Source organism: Habropoda laboriosa, unplaced genomic scaffold, assembly GCF_001263275.1.
Source record: "Habropoda laboriosa isolate 0110345459 unplaced genomic scaffold, ASM126327v1 scaffold2, whole genome shotgun sequence".
NCBI classification, from domain to species: domain Eukaryota; kingdom Metazoa; phylum Arthropoda; class Insecta; order Hymenoptera; family Apidae; genus Habropoda; species Habropoda laboriosa.
In genome coordinates, this window is record NW_017100190.1 from 369,715 (window position 1) to 388,775 (window position 19,061).

General features: G+C 45.9%; 1 protein-coding gene across 2 annotated transcripts in view; it reads right to left on the reverse strand.

The window, feature by feature from the left end:
- The window catches only part of LOC108580204 (cysteine-rich motor neuron 1 protein), an 86,655-nt gene extending 67,677 nt beyond the window's left edge, over window positions 1-18,978 (reverse strand). Inside the window, exons 1-5 of one of the 2 annotated variants that reach the window (XM_017943910.1) lie at window positions 18,906-18,978; window positions 17,715-18,013; window positions 15,707-15,849; window positions 3,328-3,549; window positions 497-541 (exon numbers count right to left, since the gene is read on the reverse strand). In XM_017943910.1, the coding sequence (XP_017799399.1) occupies window positions 497-541; window positions 3,328-3,549; window positions 15,707-15,849; window positions 17,715-17,860 (556 nt within the window). In that variant the 5' untranslated portion in view covers window positions 17,861-18,013; window positions 18,906-18,978. Of the gene's footprint in view, window positions 1-496; window positions 542-3,327; window positions 3,550-15,706; window positions 15,850-17,714; window positions 18,014-18,836 lie in introns of both variants that reach the window. The other variant, XM_017943909.1, reaches the window with a different exon arrangement.
- Window positions 18,979-19,061: the final 83 nt, after the last annotated feature.

Genomic DNA, 19,061 nt, shown 5'->3' on the forward strand with positions numbered 1-19,061 from the left:
TCGGTTTTTATTACCAAGAATATAATGGGATATTTTTATCGAGAGACGAGAAACGTGCAGTTTTTATGGGCGATATTAACAGCTGTCGGTCGATGCGTAAAACTAGAGAGAACTAACAAAAATTTACGCGTTTCAGACTAAAGAGCGACGGGGAATTTCATCGGGAATAAATTTCATTTTATTATTATCGCAATAATACGGAGAGATGTGCAGGTAACGAAAAAAATAGTGGAAAATTCGACGAAATTGGATAAAATGTATTACGAAGGACGGATGCGTTGTTCCTTGAGGATATATTTTCTTTCTCGACGATCCACCGTCCGGATAATAATATAAAAGGTCCGGGAAAACTGTGAAATACAGAGTACAGTTCGTTAACGCAAGCGTACTCGTGTAATTTCACTTTAATCCCTTAAACTCAATCGCCGATGAATACTAAACACACTCAATTAAAACTCCTGGCAGAAACTTTGGAAATTGGCTAAAAGTGACTCACCTTCAACGTCGTCGCTTGCCGTGTTTCCGGGATTAAAGAGGCCATCTGAAACAGAAGTTGATCAACGTCAGACCAAGGAGCTATGTACATGCTGTCGCAGAACGTGCTCCGCGCAAATCAATTAAATCGTTACTTTCTTAACGCGCTTCATTAGATTACGTAACAAGACGATTCTACAAACAAATACAGCGAGCTTTAAACAGATGAACGTTTCTCCCCCCGATCTTGGAAAGAAGATTGCGAATCGTACCTAATAATCGAACAGCTTCGGAAACTTTGTGAATTATCTCGAGAAAATGATCAACATGGATACATTGCAGATTATGAGTTTACACGTACTTGAGCCACTCGATATTTCATCTATCCGAGGACATTTGTTATGCAAATAATTGAATAGATTACCGAACGGCTAATATGGCAAGTAAATTTTGCGCAACATCGACGTGGGATCCTAAACAAACGTAAAGTTATACGGAAGTATCGACCGTGAAATCCTTCGGTTAATCTTCCTCGGAGAACCATCGTGGTATTTGCCATTAATATTTGCAGACACGTAACTGCTCTTTGCTCTAATCAACCATCCGTTTAGTCTATTCCAACGCTCCACCTTCAATCTCGAATCTTTCTCCCGAACAAAAGAACCTACCCGCCCAACTGTGAAAAGATCTTTTCTTTTATCCGTGTCACAGGTCGCGGATAATTTTAAATCGCTGCCTCAATTATCACAGGCTGTATTTTATTGCGCTTGCACCACGTACACGTGTACTGCTACACAATAAAATCAACGTTGTACCGGCTTATGAATTCGAGCGTAACAGCAAGTTCTGACTTACTTCATTGATATTCCATTCCGAGGTATCCTTTGTACACAGCTTCTCTGCAGTTGCGTGAACTCGTGGCCTCATCACATCTTGCAAAGTGATTTAATTGAATGTTGCGATCGATAAAGCGTTCGTGTAATGACCCAATTATGAAGTTATTAGTGATAGCTCAAGTGCACGAAAGAAGGTAGCCCGTAAATTTTTTTGTTTCTTGCGGTTATTAAAAACGCAATTATCGCTCCGTGGATTTATGGAAACCAGGTGAAAATGTTGTTCGAGAGATAACGAATATTACGAGAATATGTAAAACTCGGGATGGGAGTACGTTTCCTACGTGTACGTTCGTTACTCTCGATGTTTTCATTTTTCACGGAGAAACGTGGCAGCTGGATGCCGAGGTACGGCAAGAAATGGGACCGAAGCGACAGACCGATATACATAAATTAAAGGTAAAGTTGTTACGAAGTCGATCTAACCGTCGAACGCACAAACGGAATTGTACGTGACGCAGATCGTTATGAAGAAATTGAACTTAACTCCGTAAACGGCTGGTGCATTGGAAAATCGTGGTAGATTTCGAAAGGGGAAAAAGTTTGGACCGTTTAAAGGGTGACGTACGGGAAGGGTAGAACAGGTAGGAGATGATTTTGAAACTGAAAGTTATTGCCGTGAAAGGAAAACACAAAGGAAAGTTTCGTCGTCCACTCCCGTCGTCTTTCCTTTTTTTTTTTTTTTTTTTTTTTTTTTTGATGCACTTGGAAATTTTCGGTCGTGTACTTAACTCCGCAAAAGAACAATCGGTCTGGTTTCTACCTTCAAAGTACGTACACGATTAAACTTTTCCCGACGAATCGAATTTAACTTTCTGCACCAGTGCAGGTAACTACTTTTGTTACTCACTCGCTAACAACTTCGTTACACGTTCAACGCCAAAGTGTGCTAGAATAGACTGCTGAAAGTTCGACTCAATGAAAAGACGAGTTAACTATCGATTCTACGATATACTTATGTATGTGCAACGACTCCAAATTCTCCGACTGTAATTATCGCGAGCTTATTCGATAGACAACATTCGCGTAATTACCTCCTCCACGCTTTTTCCCCCCACATATTATACGTAAATACGTAGTAGCTATTCAGGTAGAATTTACATTCAAGCTACTCCGAGTTTTTAGATTTTCAATTAAGCTTCCCTTTGACGTTGTACGTTTCGAGTAACATACGAGAGAGTACGTGTGTCTCGAGCTCGCGAGCCTTATTTTTCGTGACTTTAATCAGAGACAAAGAAGCGAAGAGAGTGAGAGTTACGTCACGAAACATTCCCCTAGTTATGTCTTTTTCTCATTAACGCCGCCGTGTATCTCTCTCGCCTTCGTGACCTTTCGTTTCCTCTTAGTCGCCATTGTTCCTTCCTTCTTTTGCTACTGTGTATTTATGTTTTCCTTTCATTAACGGGCAACTGCCGTACTTTTGTTATTTCAACTCTGCTCTCTCCTTTCACGTACTTTATCCACTTTAACGATTCTCATTTTCTTTCACCCGTGAACACTTTATCGTCGAAACGAAACAGACTAAAAAGCCAATCGTTCTGTTCCGCGTACAGAACGCGCGTACGTGTACATCACCCAATTAAATAATCCCGAAGAATGGAATATTTTATCCGACGATGAAATGCCACGGGGATGCGATATTTTATGAAAGTATAATAACCGACGGTAATACCGACAGATTGACAATCCGTAATGGACGGCCTTTATTAAAAAGAATGGAAATACAGAACAGGAATATAACGGATTTGTCCACCAATCCCTATTTACCCTTTCCAATATCCTGGTGAAATGCAAACAACCGGTAGAATAGTTACGCGACTACACGCCCGATTATTTGCGTCGCATTCCATGCTTTTCTCCTTTTCAAAGCAAACGCACTCTTTCGTTCATACGTACGAAATTGTATACGTTCAATGGATACGGAAGGTAATCTTGAACCGCCGAGTAGAAGTGAACTTACCGTATCCCATCTTTACGGCCAAATTGAGCTTGCACTCGTGTTCGGTAGAATAATCGTAGGGCCGCGGATCGTTTGGACACCAAGGCACCGACCGTCCACAAACGCATTTTCCGGTCGACACGGTCTTCCCGTTCTCTACGGTCACTCCGGATACTAGGTTGCAACCAGGCTCCGACATTACCTGTCCGTGCGGACAGTGCTTCCTCCATCTACCCGGAATCTCTGAAAAAAGAGGGCAAGAACCAACTTATATTCTTTTTTTTTTTTTTTTGCACGGACGAGAGTGGCAGGTAGCAACGACCGGCCACGTGTCTCGATGCCACAGCTTTGTTTGCCCCGTGCCGTTTTATTTACTTTTCTTTTTCCCGCGAGCTGGCTATGAATAATTGCGGATGAAACATCGATTGGATCCGAGATCGAAAGCACTCTCTCTCTCTCTCTCTCGTTTCTTTCTCGTCCTCTCTGTACGCGTGTTCGCGTTTATAAATAACTTGTCGAAAACAATTATCGCTTTTCGAGAATCAAGTGTTTTGAATTGTGCGTATCGATGTTATTGTAACATTTGTCGTAGCCGGGTCGCGTTGCAAGTTGGATGCAATGTGGGAAAAAATGTGATTGGTGCCGGTGAATAAATTTTTCGTCGGAAAGTGTGTAAAAAACAAGTTGGAGGTACGAGGAGAATTCTCATGGCAGAAACGAGGCTCGTATCGATACGAGAAAGTCCGTGCAATTACGTGGTTGCTAACATCGGTAAACAGGACAGGTACAATGTATGTCAGATCGGACTAAGGCTTCTATCGTACCCGGGAGAATATAATGTGGTCTCCTAACGATACTCGCTACGTACTCTAACGACAAATTCGGATTCAATTACAAGCGCCGTGCAAAACTGGATTGCGATTCCAGGGAGAACTACGCGAATGGTTAGGACCGGCTGCAATTTCGGAGGTAGGTGGAAGCCGTACCGATCGAAACATGCTACAGGGTACTATACGTACGGATGGTACGACCCAGAAAAGTGTTCGCTTTTATAGAGACGAACGGTAGGAATAAGAAGGAAGGAGGAGTTGTCGTATTTGTTACAGGAGCGGATGTAACTTTGCTACGAGCAACTTGAAAGCTGGCTCGATCGATGAGTTTAATAATCCATGGTGAAGCAGCGCGGTCCAGATATCGAATTTGCCGAACGGTTTACCGATCGTGCTTCCACGCTGAAGCAAACCCTAAACGCGAATTCATTTCGAGTTAATGGTCTGAATGCGCTTCCGGCTAATTGGCCGTGGTTCGCCAAGTACACACCAAGAGGACGACCGCTTCGAGAGCGAATCTCCGTCGCGTCGTTGCGATCGTCGTCTTTCGATCAAGAGTATCCAAAGGTTTTTGCTCCAAGTGAACTGTGATATTTTTTTAAATCGACCGTCTTTCCACGCTCTTGAACGCGTCCTCGTCGAAACGACATTCGCAAATGTATATCGCACCTATGAAAGCGTACAGATAAATTCCTCCGTTTTTATTACATTAGAGAGACAGCCCGGGCAGAAATCGTACTTTACGCCGAGACATTCGGCCGACTGTATTGAATTTCTGATTTGGCATATTTGATACAGGAGGCTCGAGAAATATGCGCGCACGCGGCACATTCGAACAGGGAAAAAAGGGGCGTGGAAAAATTGTAAACAGAGCAGAGGTGATTCTTATCTTCGATCAGCCTTTGTTGCAAGAAATCAATAGCTGTGTAAAATAAATATGTATTCCACGTTGACGGGAAGCTGATACGATGGCAGCCGGTGGAAAAATTCGCGGCACGTCGCGGTCCGCGAGAGATTGCAACGAGATGCAGATTCACAGTTACCAAGTAAATGGTGTTATGAAAAATAACGGTACCGTCAGACGCTAAGTAAATTACACGCGCGAAACGAGAGGCGACTTAATCAGTCTGCGCTGGTGCACTAGTTGCGGATTTTTTACAAGTCCACCTGCGTGTGTAATGGAAAAAAAAAGAAAAAAGCGACATCAGAATGCACCGTCTGGCTTGACGGCTATTTATTTTCCGGCACGACGTGCGCGTCCGTAACAATTAAACGAACCGGAAACTAAAACTATGCTTTCTCATTACCTGTCACGTGAACGATGATCGATGATCTGGGACAATTACGAGCCACGTTCATTATCGTTTATTCCCAGCGAAACCCCTACTCCGACAACGTTTACCGTACAACCCTCCTATTCTATCCAGCGAATTATTCTCGTTGGGGAAATTGAAAAAGAACGCGGCGATTACTACGCCGAACGATGCGCGCGCGCGACTCGAAAAGTATCGCAGGAAAACCGGCAACGGATCCCGTGGTTTCTCGACAATTACAAATTCTTGCGTTGAATTGAGAGAAACTGAAGAAGCAACAGCACCACTGTCGTCCGTGGAAAATGAAAGGAACATCGTCTCTATCGACCAATTAAATCCGAGTTCTGTCGTTCCGTGGCAGAAGGAAAATTCGTCAACCGGCGTATAGTTGCGATATGACAATGGAAATGGGTCGATTCAACCATCCGATGCGTAGTATAGAAAGATCTTTACCGAGATCATGAATGTTTCAGAAGCACCGTGTGCTTACAGAGTATACGTTTCATTTCGAAATCCCTATCTTTCCAGGTACAGAGAACAGCTATGGGGGCGAACCGAGCTTGTTTCTACAGTATACGTAATGCACGATAGTGCAGAAAATTGTAGTAAATTCACCGAACAAGAGACGTCCACGATATCTACGGAAAGCGCAGCGATAAAACGGCCGCTTCTCGTTGCCGCGTTTATCAATTTACAATCGAGCGAATTTGCAACGCGTGGTAATTCCTGGAAAACAGGTTGAACATCGCAACGATGTACCGGGGAGATGTTCGTTTTACTCGACGTTCGATCGGGAATTAATTCTTCTTTGAAGGCTATCAGAATGAACCTAATCGAATATCGAATTCCTCGGATAAATTGGCGTAATCGAACGTGCATCGAGCCTATTCGATTCGAAAGAGGTATCGCTGCAGGTAGTACCTACCTACTTACTTGGGCGATACAGTCTTTGAAGACACGACCAAAATTTCAGTTTATCCGTATTTGCTTTCTCTCGATCAGCAGCATCCAGTATCAGATTCAAAATCGGAAAATCCATCGGATGCATTCAGGTCATCCCGTGCATCCATCGATGTTACAACACACACACACACACACACACACGTTGTGTGTCTCTCTTTGTGGAATCTGCTGTCTCCTACCGATTCACGTAATGTCACGAATTGCACACCACTCGGCCAAGCATCGGCCTGATATCCTGGAGTACGCGAGCGCACTGACGCATTTCCATTCACCCACACCAAACCAGCCGGGCAATGTAATAACACAGCTTGGTGAGGTCACAGCGGCTCACGCGAAATAAAGCAAGTAATCGATTGCAGCCGTACATAGACCGCGCGGCGGACTGCCTATAGACCTCGCAGGATACACAACGAATCCTTGGCTTAACTACTCTTTCTCTCTCTATCCCTCTGTACTCCGTACCGTGCACACGTGAAACCCGAAATATATTTCTGCGCTTTCCTGCGAACCTACCGTTGCGCCACGAATAACGAGGATATCTCTTCCGTCGGTTCGTACAGCGACAATTCTGCGGTTGCGTATTCCGAACAATGCCTGCGTTTATCCGTCTTACGACCTTTTATACGCAACGTTTCGCGAAATACATATGTAGGAGATATAGTATACATGTAGGTACAGAGACGAGAGAGCGTAATGGAAATGGTTCGGTGATTGCGTTAAACTTCACTTTATCGACACTCATTTACCGAAGGAACGATAGCGGGTTTCTAAAGTAACGTTCCTTCTTAACGTTTTCTGGGGTGAAACCAGGTGGCTACCAGAGTTACGTTTCTTTCTTAGGTGTATCGAACTTTCTATATGCGCGGGCCGAATCGCGACGGTGATCTATGGAGGCTTTGGCCACTTGTATTCGTTCTAACGGAATTCGTAGGGCGCGCGGTTACGGGGCGGTAGATACATACGTAAGTGTAGGCGAAGCGTTGCATAGGAATGCCATCCAGCAGCGCGCGTTCGCTTACGAGCCATTCTCAAGATTTGTTACTCGACGTTGAGAAACTGGGCTTCCTACCATGGCTTCGCGTACACCGTACACACGGTACGACTCGGTCAGCAATCTCGAGGCAACAATCGCCAACTGTGAAATACAGAGAATCGAAAGAGTTACTCGCGTTGCTTTTTCTCCATTGAAATCGCAACCCGGTCACGTACATTTGTTAATCTCAATGCGGCTTACTTTTCTCCAACCTCCACCGTCCCCTCTCCTCTTAACGATACCATTGTCTCGCTCGAACGTTAAAGACCGCAAAGACCGCCAAGTTTTCCGAACGTTTGCCCTTACGAGAAGCGAACGGACGAATTTTAGAATCGGGTCAGCAAAATAGAATAATATCACCGTTTCTGATTCGTTTCTGACGCCAGACACGTCACGCGGTAAATGCAAATTGGCGCGCGACCGACGCGAGTGAAATCGCGGAAACAATGTCGCGCGAACAAAGCGGCTCGTTCTTTAACCATGTAAATCGGAAGCGGCGCATTTCGGGCGCATTTTGCCAGCCGGCCGGCCGGCAATTTTCCGCGTTTCAAATCAGCCTGGCAAAAATAGGAGAGAAAACCCCGCGTAAAATCAAAATATTCCCGCTCGACTGGAAAAAGCGGCAATTACACTCGTGCGATTCGTATTTTTCTCCGCGAAAGTACGGTGCCTGCGTTACTCCCTATATAAATCTGTATAAACCGTGAGCGTGCATCTGCACGAAATAAAGTGACGCGACGCAAACTACTGTTTATACGAGGGGTCACCACGGTTCGCTGATATTCCACGTGTGGTGGGCGGTGTGCACGCAGCCGCAACCTATATGCAACTCCACAGAGGAACATCCGTCGTTGAAAATGGACTATTCTTGGTTTATTCGATTCGAAACGAGCCTGTCGACTCCAATCCTGCCTCTCAACCGCAGACCAACTATTACACGCGACCCTTGCGACTTTATTGCGGCATTACCCCGCCAATCGAATACCCCGCCGTAACTCCAACCGTTATCGACCACTTTCCCATCTTTTCCTTCCTCGGACAATTAGACCGATATCTCGAGACCCGCGCACAACGCATCCTGGATTAGCTTGCAACGAAAAAACTACTCAACTCTGCGTTTTAATAATATATGCACACGTTGTGTAAAACCAAGCTTAACGCGTGCTCGACTCGATCTCGTAATTACTCCCCGACGGACATAAGGGTTACCCACGATTAAATACGAATTCGTTGGCGTAAACGTGCATTTCCCTGGTCTAAAGCGATGCTTTCAAAACGATGCCGCGCGTAAAGATTAATTCTTTTGAGAGAAGTTGGCGTGCGTGCATTGAAAAAACACGAGAGGTTTCTTCGTTTTGTTTTTTCCCCCCTCCTTTTTGTTCCTCCCTTTCAAACAGTTCCAGCGTAGCGCGTATCTACGCGAACCGAAATGTGAAAAATACGCGATCAAACAACGGAATCGCAGCGGGATCTTTTTTACAATTCAACCTTTCAGCGATGTTTTTGTGCAACTGTTCGGTCGGCGCGACGACATTTGATCGTGCCGCGATGTTTCGGCCGTTCGTAAAGCGTGCAGAGGGTACGGGGAGTAAATGGATTTTAGCGCGTTTCATCGTCTCGTTTATGAATATTTGAAGAAAAGGCGGCACACTCGGGTGTAAACGCGGTCGTAGTATTTCTACCGTGCGCTGCCGGCACAATGTATTCGGTGGAACGACTGGAGTGGAGGGTGCGAGAGCAGTCATCCGAGGATTTACGTAATGCCAAAATACGAGCATGTTTGAAACGGAAAACTGGAGGACGACGAACTACGGTGGGTAGAATCGAACGGATTCATCTTTGGAAAGCTCGCTCGGCAACGGTGGCGTCAACGAGGATGACACTTTCACCGTTCGAAAGGTGCATCGTGTTTTCGCGCTAAGGATTTTCCTCTGGAAAGCGAATCATCTCTGCTACGCTGCTGCATAAAACATAGCATGCACTCGTGACGCGTGTGTATGCATCTCCTCGACACCGAGCGAGGACGCGGAATACTTTTCCGCGGCACCGCGCCGTTCCCTCAACTCTCTGTCGGTCTAAATAAATAACGACCAGCGATTACACGAGGTACATTTTCTGCGACCAACGAAACGCAGCCATCCAAAGATTCTAGGTAAAAGAGAAACGGGAGAAACAGCAACACGATTCCTATTTCGAAATTGGAGATTTCGTTTCGGTCCCTAGACTTTCCAACCCCGGTATCGCCAGGCTTTTCCGACAACGATAATTCCGAATTTTCCTCTCGAATCTCCGTGACGTAAGCTCCGCAGGAAGCGCTATCCGCGAAGAAACTGTTCTCTTTACTATCTAGAAAATTTTTTCGAATAATATCCGGAGAAAAGATCGATGAAACGATTTCGCGATACAGATTCATTGTGCAAGTACTTAGGTAATCCAGCGCAGAGTTCTGGCGACGATCGATGCTACGCGAGCGAGATACAATTGAGTGAAAGAACACTTGGAAATTCGCGATCCATTCTCTCGGTGAATTTTTGCTCGGTGCTAGGTGAAGCGGTATCGCGCACCTGTGGTCCGTGGCAAATCAGATTTTACACCGTTATTTCGGCGTAGATACCTTGATTAAAAGTAGATTTCTCGAGTAGGAATCAGGTTATTAAATTGCGTCGAATTTCCTCCTCGAAGCCTAGTGATTATCACCAGAAGCCCTGAATGAAATTACTCGCGACCTATAACCGAGAATTCTCCCGAGTGTCCCGATGATAACGTTTCGAGAAATTCCAAAATTTCTTTCCAAATCAGTTCGAAACATTAAAATTTGACGTTGAACCAATGAAATTCTCCAAGAAATTTCGTCAAGTTTAACGGCCTATATCTCAGCAACCAATCGACATATTTAAAAAATTCAAGCGACGTTTAACGCGCCGATATAAAGTCTGCTATACGCGAAAATTGAATTTTGGCCAGCTATTCGAGAAATAGCATCACAGTGTGACGGTTCGCGAAACGACATAGAAGACCAGCGAGTCGTACCGATGCTGTTTCAAACTGTATTAAAATCTTCCATCGTTATAACGTATTTGCCACTGGTTGAAAAAACTGTTGAGCATATTTGCACACCGGTAGAAGCACGTATTAATGAACACCGAGTCAGCCAACTGTACGTACATGTGTATATTCACGTGAATGAAATAGGTAATAACGCTTTACAGCGAAATAGCATGGTGTGCGTAAGCGACAGGACGACGCTTACAATTCCAAGGAAATACACAATACCTAGTGCCGTTTCAATTGTTTCAACGTTCGTGAAAAAAACATGCAAAGCGATTATTGTTGAAATAATTTATTAGTTGAAATAATCGCGAGATCTGTAGCTGGAGGCAGAATCGATAGCGGTGGGGCGCGAGCAAAGGATAACTTATAAGGGGAGAGTGATAGAAAACGCGGGATTCGTTTAAAAAATCGTCCTTGCCTGTAGCCGTTCGCTTAAGGCTTAAGCGCTGGTAGAATTATGTTTCGTACAGCAGAGCTTTGAAGTGTCGTGTGATTAATTTATCGCATAAACGTTGTTCATGGCTGACCGAGGATCTCACCTTACTCGCAAGAGGGTACGACGTGCTCGTGCTGGTTAATCGAGCTCGATATCACTTTGCGACCGTGCAAACGATGCGTACACGCCATTATGTATGTACTCGTATATACATATGTGTGTGTGTGTGTGTGTACAGGATACGTGGCTGGTGCAGATAGTGTTACGGTCAATATTTCACCGCCAAACTCCCCCGAGCGTGCATAATTTAATTTTTAATCCGTAACCGTACGAAAAGAATAAAGGTAACTACCGTCGCGTCGTTTACTTAAAGCCGCGCTACGCGACCGAGAACCGTGTCGTGTTCCTCTCTGTTTCCGAAGATTTACGAGTATCGTGGAACACGGACCGTAGAATGCACCTACGTACACGCGTGTCGTTCCAACGCCCCGACAACTTGCGTCGAGTTACCCGCGTTCGAACATCGCGAGCTTCGAGCTCGGACGTATTTTTCACCGTTCCTAACGTAGAATCCGGTTCAACCCTTCACACCAGGTAGCCACGCTTCGGATATAGGCCATACCCGATCGCAGATTACGTAAACGCCACGTAACCGAACGCGCAACAGGGGGTACTACCCTTTCGAACCAAGTAACAACTGCCGTAAAGCAGAAGAAAAATCCACCTGTCCGCCTGCTGGCTCTCCTCTCGATAAAGTCAAAAAGAACGTCAACTTTCCTTTCGCGCTCCGCTGAATACGTAACGCGGCGGACAATGCGCCGACGCTAGCGCCGACAGGCTCGATAACATCTGAACGAAATGTAAGTGCACAAAGGGATTAAAAATGTTTCCAACGAATATCGTTTTCAAGATAAAAACTTTTTTCTTTTTTTCTTTCGATTCGTACGAACGGAATCAATTTGCGTTTAGAGACGAGCACAATATTTGTCGCGAGTGTTGCCCGAGTCCAACGAATTTACATCTCCGGTACATCGGCCGAAAACCGATAATGTCGGTGGTTAACGAATTCAGATACGATTTCCCGCCAACCTCCAACCAACCGAACCTCCAAAAGGCAATAACGTCATTATGAGCAGCATAGGGGAAATGGCCCGTGAATGCTCAGATATCTCCCACCGCGCTCCTCCTCCTTCTTTTTCCTTTTCTCCCACAACCGCACTGGCTGCGATCGTTGGGACTGCCTTGTTCTCGTTTCAATGGACCCCAACTCGTCCTATCGCCAGATAATCATCGCCTTCTCCTTTATGCTTCGCTGTTTGTCCACCCCAACGCGCACTTTTTTTCTCCCCTTGCTCCAGATATGTCTCGACATTTCGAATAAACTCCGTTTATCGACCAAACACATTTCCAAATCTTTATCGTAACAGCCGAAAGGGAGCCTTTTAAGAGTACTTGAATTCCGTTTAAGAGAAGGTACGAGCGGCGAGAAAGGGAGAATCAGCGACGATAATAGATCGGATATAGAGGAGTTTGGTCGCGCGTGCAATAGAACGACGCGTTGCGTGAAACGCTCTCGCGGACCACTAAAGTAAATCACACAGGTTAATTGAGTTGCGCGTCATACAAATCGCGGTAATAAACATCGATTATATGCACGGGTACGGGTACAGGCAGTGGTAGGCACGTTGAACCACTCGGATACGATATGCCCGATATTAGCCAATTTATAAGTGCTAATTTACAAGTGCAAAGCTTACAATTTGCACGCGTAAATCTGCATACACTGCGCTATCGTAGCAAACGACACTTTCCACCCTATCGGAGATGGACAAAGTCCACTCGCGTTGGACAAAAATGTGCGGGATAAAATTGTAAAACGAGGCGAATAAAAGCGAGCGGAACGATCTATGTAATTTCGTCGAGGAATATTCTCTCGCGTCGATTTTTTCGCATTTTCATTCGTATTCCGATTAATCGCTTTCGTTCCAACAGTTCGATTACAACCTCCCCAAGCTCTTCGCCCTGGCGAAGATGGCGAAACCAGGACGAAAAAAGGCTATTATCCGGGGAAAGTTTACGACGCGCGAAACGTACGCTCGATTTTTACGATGCGTGCGCCCGTGCCGGTGCGAACCACGGCAATGTAAAGATAAAAGACCTAAACTAATTTGTTCGTCCCCCTCCCTGGTCGCGACCTCTTGCGTTCGAGCAACGATATTCCATGAATACCGAGTACCCGAGCTTCCACGTCAAGTACCAGTGCATATGCATCGGCTTATATTCAACGGGGGTATGCAGTTCAGTTCTTTTCTTAAACGTTTTCCAACCGAGCTTCCGCGAAAATTGATTTAAAATGTTGTCGAAAGGTTTGGCGAAAGAAAAATCTTGGGCGAATATTTGAACGATCGTCCAACTAAAACCGACCACCGTGGAAAACGTACTTCTATATGTTCGTATTCCTTCGATGTCGTTCAATCTACCGCATATTCTTCACCGTGGACTGCACCAGCAGCCAGGGATCACGTAAAATTCGACGCTTTCTACTCGTTGCACGACTACACGTCGTCTTGTACACACAGTCTATATTCAAGGCGTTACAACTGCTCGATTTTGCTTTTTGTCTCTGACGCGACAAACTTTACGAGAGACTTTCCGTGGCAGCAAACGAGTCCTCCGAGTAAAACAACGATTCGAATAGAAACGAGGAAGGATAGAGGTTCAAGGGCGAATATGCAACTCCTTAGCGGCATTTTTATAGGCTGTCTCCGACGAGAGACGTTTTCGCAGACAAAAGGGGCGGTGAAATTGAATCGTGGTGATTCAATTAGCTGGCACTTTAAGATAATAACCAGAGAAGATGGTGCGAGTAATTAGTATTGAAGCATTCGTGGGCTCTCGGATCACGAATCTCGAGGGCATCCGACCGAAAGGAAGGAGATTTGAAGTTGAACCGTTCCTTTATTTTCTTTTACCACCTCGGCGCAAGAAAAACTCTTTCGACGAGTTTCCAATTACGCCGTTTTGAAATTGAAAATCGTTCGTATCCAGCGAACGAAATGAACCAACAGCGACGATAGTAAAACTAACGGTTTCCACGGTAGACGGTCGAGGTATCTGTCGAGCACAAGAGTAGCAACAACGATATGCTTACACACGTATTTACATATACGTACGTATGCATCTGTGAAAAGTTTGTGTCGAAGAGGAAGTGTAAACGCGATCGAAATGTATCGAGAATTCCAAGTCGAAGCAAGTGTCAGTTTTCAGGATTACAGATAGCATTTGGCCTCTGAAAAAAAATTCGAGCCACTGTTGCACGGAATTGGCTGGATGCCATCTGCAACGGGAGCCACGTTACGTTCACTCATGCGAGAGTGTTAATAAAATCCGGAATTCTAAACAGATCGTTACTTTGTCCTCGCTGCTCTGCATATTACACACGGAGACTGTACGTGGAAAAGAGGAACGCGACCCGAGGTGTGATTGGTGCGAGTGCGAGTGCTACCAAACGAATTCAAATTTTTCTCAAAGTTCGTCTCTACGTTGCGAACGTATTTTTCCAGTAGGACACGCAAGAGGCGAAGTACTTGTATAATAACGACACGGGGCTCGAGGGGGAAAATTGTTCGATTAAATTCGCGGCCAGAGTCGTCTCCGTTCGTTTCTCTCGGGTCCACAGTCACGGGGCTCGACTAGTTCAAAGTGTTGAGAAGTTTGAAAGAAGGGGTGGCAGGTCGAGGCTCGATAGGAGAAGAAATAAAAGGAAAAGTGAAGAGGAAAGATGACTGGCTGGCAGAGTTCCGGGAAGAGGAGATAAAGCTTGTGTAGTGCCGTCTTCGAGACGACGATCGAACGACCGAGCAGAAAAACTCGGGACTGAACAATTTGTAAATGCTCTTTTACTCGAAATCAATTCTTGCTACCGGCACAATTCTCCAACCCTTGAGGATATACTCGAGGAGAACGGGAACTACGAGAAGCGTTTGTAAGAATCGACCGATATTGATTGACTCCGTGGGATATACATATTATATTTAAACCGTCTACCACGGCGCCGCCTCGCTTCTACCTTATTCCGTTCGACTATGGCGATGCAAGTAAGAAATGAACGAATTTTGGCAAACTTAATCGCCATAATGTTCCACTTTCGTACCGAAACTATTTCAAACCTTTACACTTTCCCTGGTCGATTTGTATTTTGGAATTGTGTCACTCGATATTCCGAGCGTATCAATCTACAACTATTTTTCTCTCCTTTTCAAACAGACACAAGCAGAAGTAAGAAATTTTTCCATAGATTGTTACACGCCCCCGGCAAAATATTATTATTACCTCCCTACATCGACGATAATCACGACCGCAAAAGGCTGTCCTCGATAACGTCGTCCGTAACACGCTCGTCACCTTCTCGTTTAACAATAATTATCAACGTCGTGTAACAATTATTCTTAGAATATTTGCATTATGCGTATGCAAGAGCGTGTCTATTAGGGAGAAGGCGCCGGTATACGATCGCGATGTGGAAAAGGAGAGGAAGCGAAAGAGGGAGGAAAAGGAACCCGTGGCCTATGATGAAAATTGATCGTGAAAAGTTCGACGAAGCGGCGCACGTTATTAATCGCTGGGATTCTAAAGATCGACTCGCAAAGAGATTCGAATCGCTTCATAAATTTTTCATCTCCCGTTACTTCCTCCCCGGAACGACGTAAAAAAGTACCTACTTAATAGATTCTAGGGAGGCTAATGAAAACGAAGGGATATCGATACCACTCACTTGTACAGACTCCTTCGTCCAATTCCCGGGTATTCGGCAGTAGATTTTTGATGACGCATTGCAACCCGTCGCCGCAACTTCCGGAAAAGCCAAAAAGGCCACCGCACGGCTCCTCCTCGACGCGAGCGCACAGCTTGCAGCATCTGGAAACAATTACACCTGTTCATACCTACGCTCTCTCTCTCCAAGCTCCGAGCTTTATTTATTACAGGCAGAACGCGGGAACGCGAGAGAATTTATGAAATCGCATCAAAGTGAACTCGATTTTCATCCCGGTCTTTGTCCTTGTGAAACAAATTCAAACGTAATAAAGCCATAAATTTATCCTGTTTTATACCGGTCGTCTAAAGATAATGCTTACGCTACGGAGCGGAGGAGATGCCGGGTGTACATTGTACAGACTAGGACGAGCAATTTTATTATTCCGTCTCGCCGTAGGATCGAGGGCAATCAATCCTTTTATATCACGTTTCGTCCAACTTCTCGACCAAACAATTTTCTTTCCCGACACATGTAGCCGGGACGATGCCGAACGAGATTCGTTCACGTCCGGTTTACATCGTAACGAAATACATCCCTTTAATAACTCGAAACTCCATCTCGATAAATCGGTTTTTCGTCAAGGATGTTCGACGTCGTTCTTGTCGCAGCTTCCTTTCGAAGGAAGAGAAGAAGGAGGGAAAAGTGAGTAGACGATGATCAGGTGAAAATCTGAAAAGTGGAGAGAGAGAGAGAGAGAGAGAGAGAGAAGGGAAAGCTTGCGATGGTAGTTAACAAACCGTGCGATAAGCGACGTCTTTCAACGTTGAAACGTTAACTGACATGTCCGCTGGGTATGTACTGCGTCGCGTCGCGAGATAAGCTTTTTCAAGTCGAAACTGAGGAGGAGGAACGCGTGGCTGGAAAATGTGCACCGATGCACCGCAATGCTCAAAGCTTTGAGCGCGTTTACGCGATTCCAGAAGGCCGTTAGACGGACTGCGATTAAATTATTCGTCGCATCGCACAAAAGTAACGAAATTGTTCCGAGTACGGGAAAAGAGAGTAGCGCCGAGGCGCGGTCACATCCAAGTCCTGTCACAAATCCTAACTATTCGTCAAAAGCTAAACCGTTTACGTTCCGTAGATGAAACTAAAGAGACAGCAATTAAGCGGGGGAAAAAATAGAGAAGATTAGCGGGTAATCGGTAAATCGGACATTCGAAACGGAGACGAAGGAACAAGACGAGAATTTAGCGAGGAACCAGGTACATGAGGTGGAATATTGCCGGTCGCGTAAAGGGGACACAGCTCGCATTCGCAAAGAGGAATTCGGGGGTCGTAAAATGTTTACCGTACGTGAAATCCTGAAGCACGCGACTCCTTTGCCCGAAATAACTCGTTTACCGGCAGGCTGTCCTGCTACATTTCCAAGCTGCTCGCGACTCGAACAGTCGACCGACTCTGCTACTCTGCCCGAAGGACTCTCGAGACCGGGAATTCTTTGCCGCGATAAACGTTAGATCCGCGCAGTAACTGTCGGAAGCCGCTGCGAAGAATTTCACCTTCACCGATTCTATCGATCCCTCCGATACAATTTTCGCATTTCGATCAGCGCGGAATGTCCAACGACGGGAAATTTCGATTGGCTGACGTGAAAAACGCTCGAGTCGAAGTGTTGCGACTGAGACAGCTTAATCTAGATTGGACTAGAAATGAGGTCGAAGAACGGCATAAAATTTGAACGAGCGATGCTTTTGTTCCTTCTGAATATTCAGGCGTGCACCGGTAATATATCGGTATTAAATTCGCCGCCGTCTCTCGGGCAAAGAACAGAATTTTTTACTCCCGATGAAAAAGAGAACGAGAAGTTTTATAGTTTAATTGCACGCAATTTCTCGATAGGGGCAATTTATTCCAAGGGTAATTTACGGCGAACGGTAAAAGAGGAGAAAAAAGACTGCGAGTGTTGGAAAGTCAGGGGATGGTTCGCAAGTATTACTCCGTGTGATCTGCCGCGGCGGCTTACCTGCAGGGATCCCAGGTGAGGCCTCCGGGACAATCGTCGTCCGTGAGAATGTCACACTCGAAGGGCGAGCACACACACGAGAAAGCTCTCGCGACCGCGACCGAGAATACCACGACACCCCCCAGCAACAGCAACGGGGCCCTCATTTTTCACCCCTCCGCACGTTTCTTCGCCGCTCTTAATCTCGTCCGTCTTTTCTGACCCGCGATCGCGGACACCACCCGAATCGCGCGAGTTCAGTTCATCGCGGAACGATTCGCTCCGACGTGCATCTCACCTCCGATTCCTAGACCGCACACCTATCCCCTCGGAAAGGGTAGTTACCGATCACCACAGATCACAGCCCGGCGCAATTCACTCCATCTGGCCTCGCGCCCCGAACACGTGGGAAAATTAAGCGCACCGATCGATCGATCTGTTTCGCGTACAAATATTCCTCAGGTTTGGGACGTCGAACGATCGCGAGCTATGATCTATCCATCTATCGAAGATGCAACGATACTTTCAGATTGGCAACGAAAGAGCAGAGGTGCACCGCAGTGCCGCCGCGTACTCGGTGCAACACGCTCTTGAATTTCGAGGAGTTGCATTAAACGAGAGAATACTTTTAACGCGCGGCGTGTACACCGCGTACGAGTTCGCGTGGCTGTATTTCCCGACGGATGCATCCGCGGTAACAAGAATCGCGACGTACATACATTATGGAAACACGCGCAACCGAGAACACCGCGAAATGAAATATTAGCCAACTTGTTCGCCGACGTCTGAACCTGTTCGCTGTTGTTGCCTTCCCTCTCTACTCCTTTCCTTTCCTTCCAAATTATCCTCCTGACGAAATTCCGTTTACTCTATCAACATCGTCATCGTCAACACCGAAATCGAACGATCGAAAAGTCACTGGTCCTGGGAGACTCATCGAAGAAGGGAGCTTGAAATGCACGCGATGATTTAAAGACTCGAAATCTATACGTTTGTTTGTTAATCGAGCAGAAATCACGAGGAACGATGAAAGACGAGATGAAACGAAAGAAGAAATAAACGCGATGTGTTTGCCTTAGGCACCGACGGGTCCGTCACACGATCTCGTCACGAGCAAGTTTGCGAGGGAAGAAAAATATTTACGAGAGTGTCGCGCGGTAGATCGCATATTAATTCCGAGAAGCGCACGGTTTCCTCCGTTGGTATGCTCACGCTGACAATAACATCGTGCACAACCGGACAAAACGTTTCTGCACAGAGCGCGCGATACGCTCGATGTTCAAGACGAACGTACACTGGTCGACGATAGTCGTCTACGACGCGGCGTCCGCCGCTTCGACGCTTCGCGTCGGCGCCCTAACGACCCTC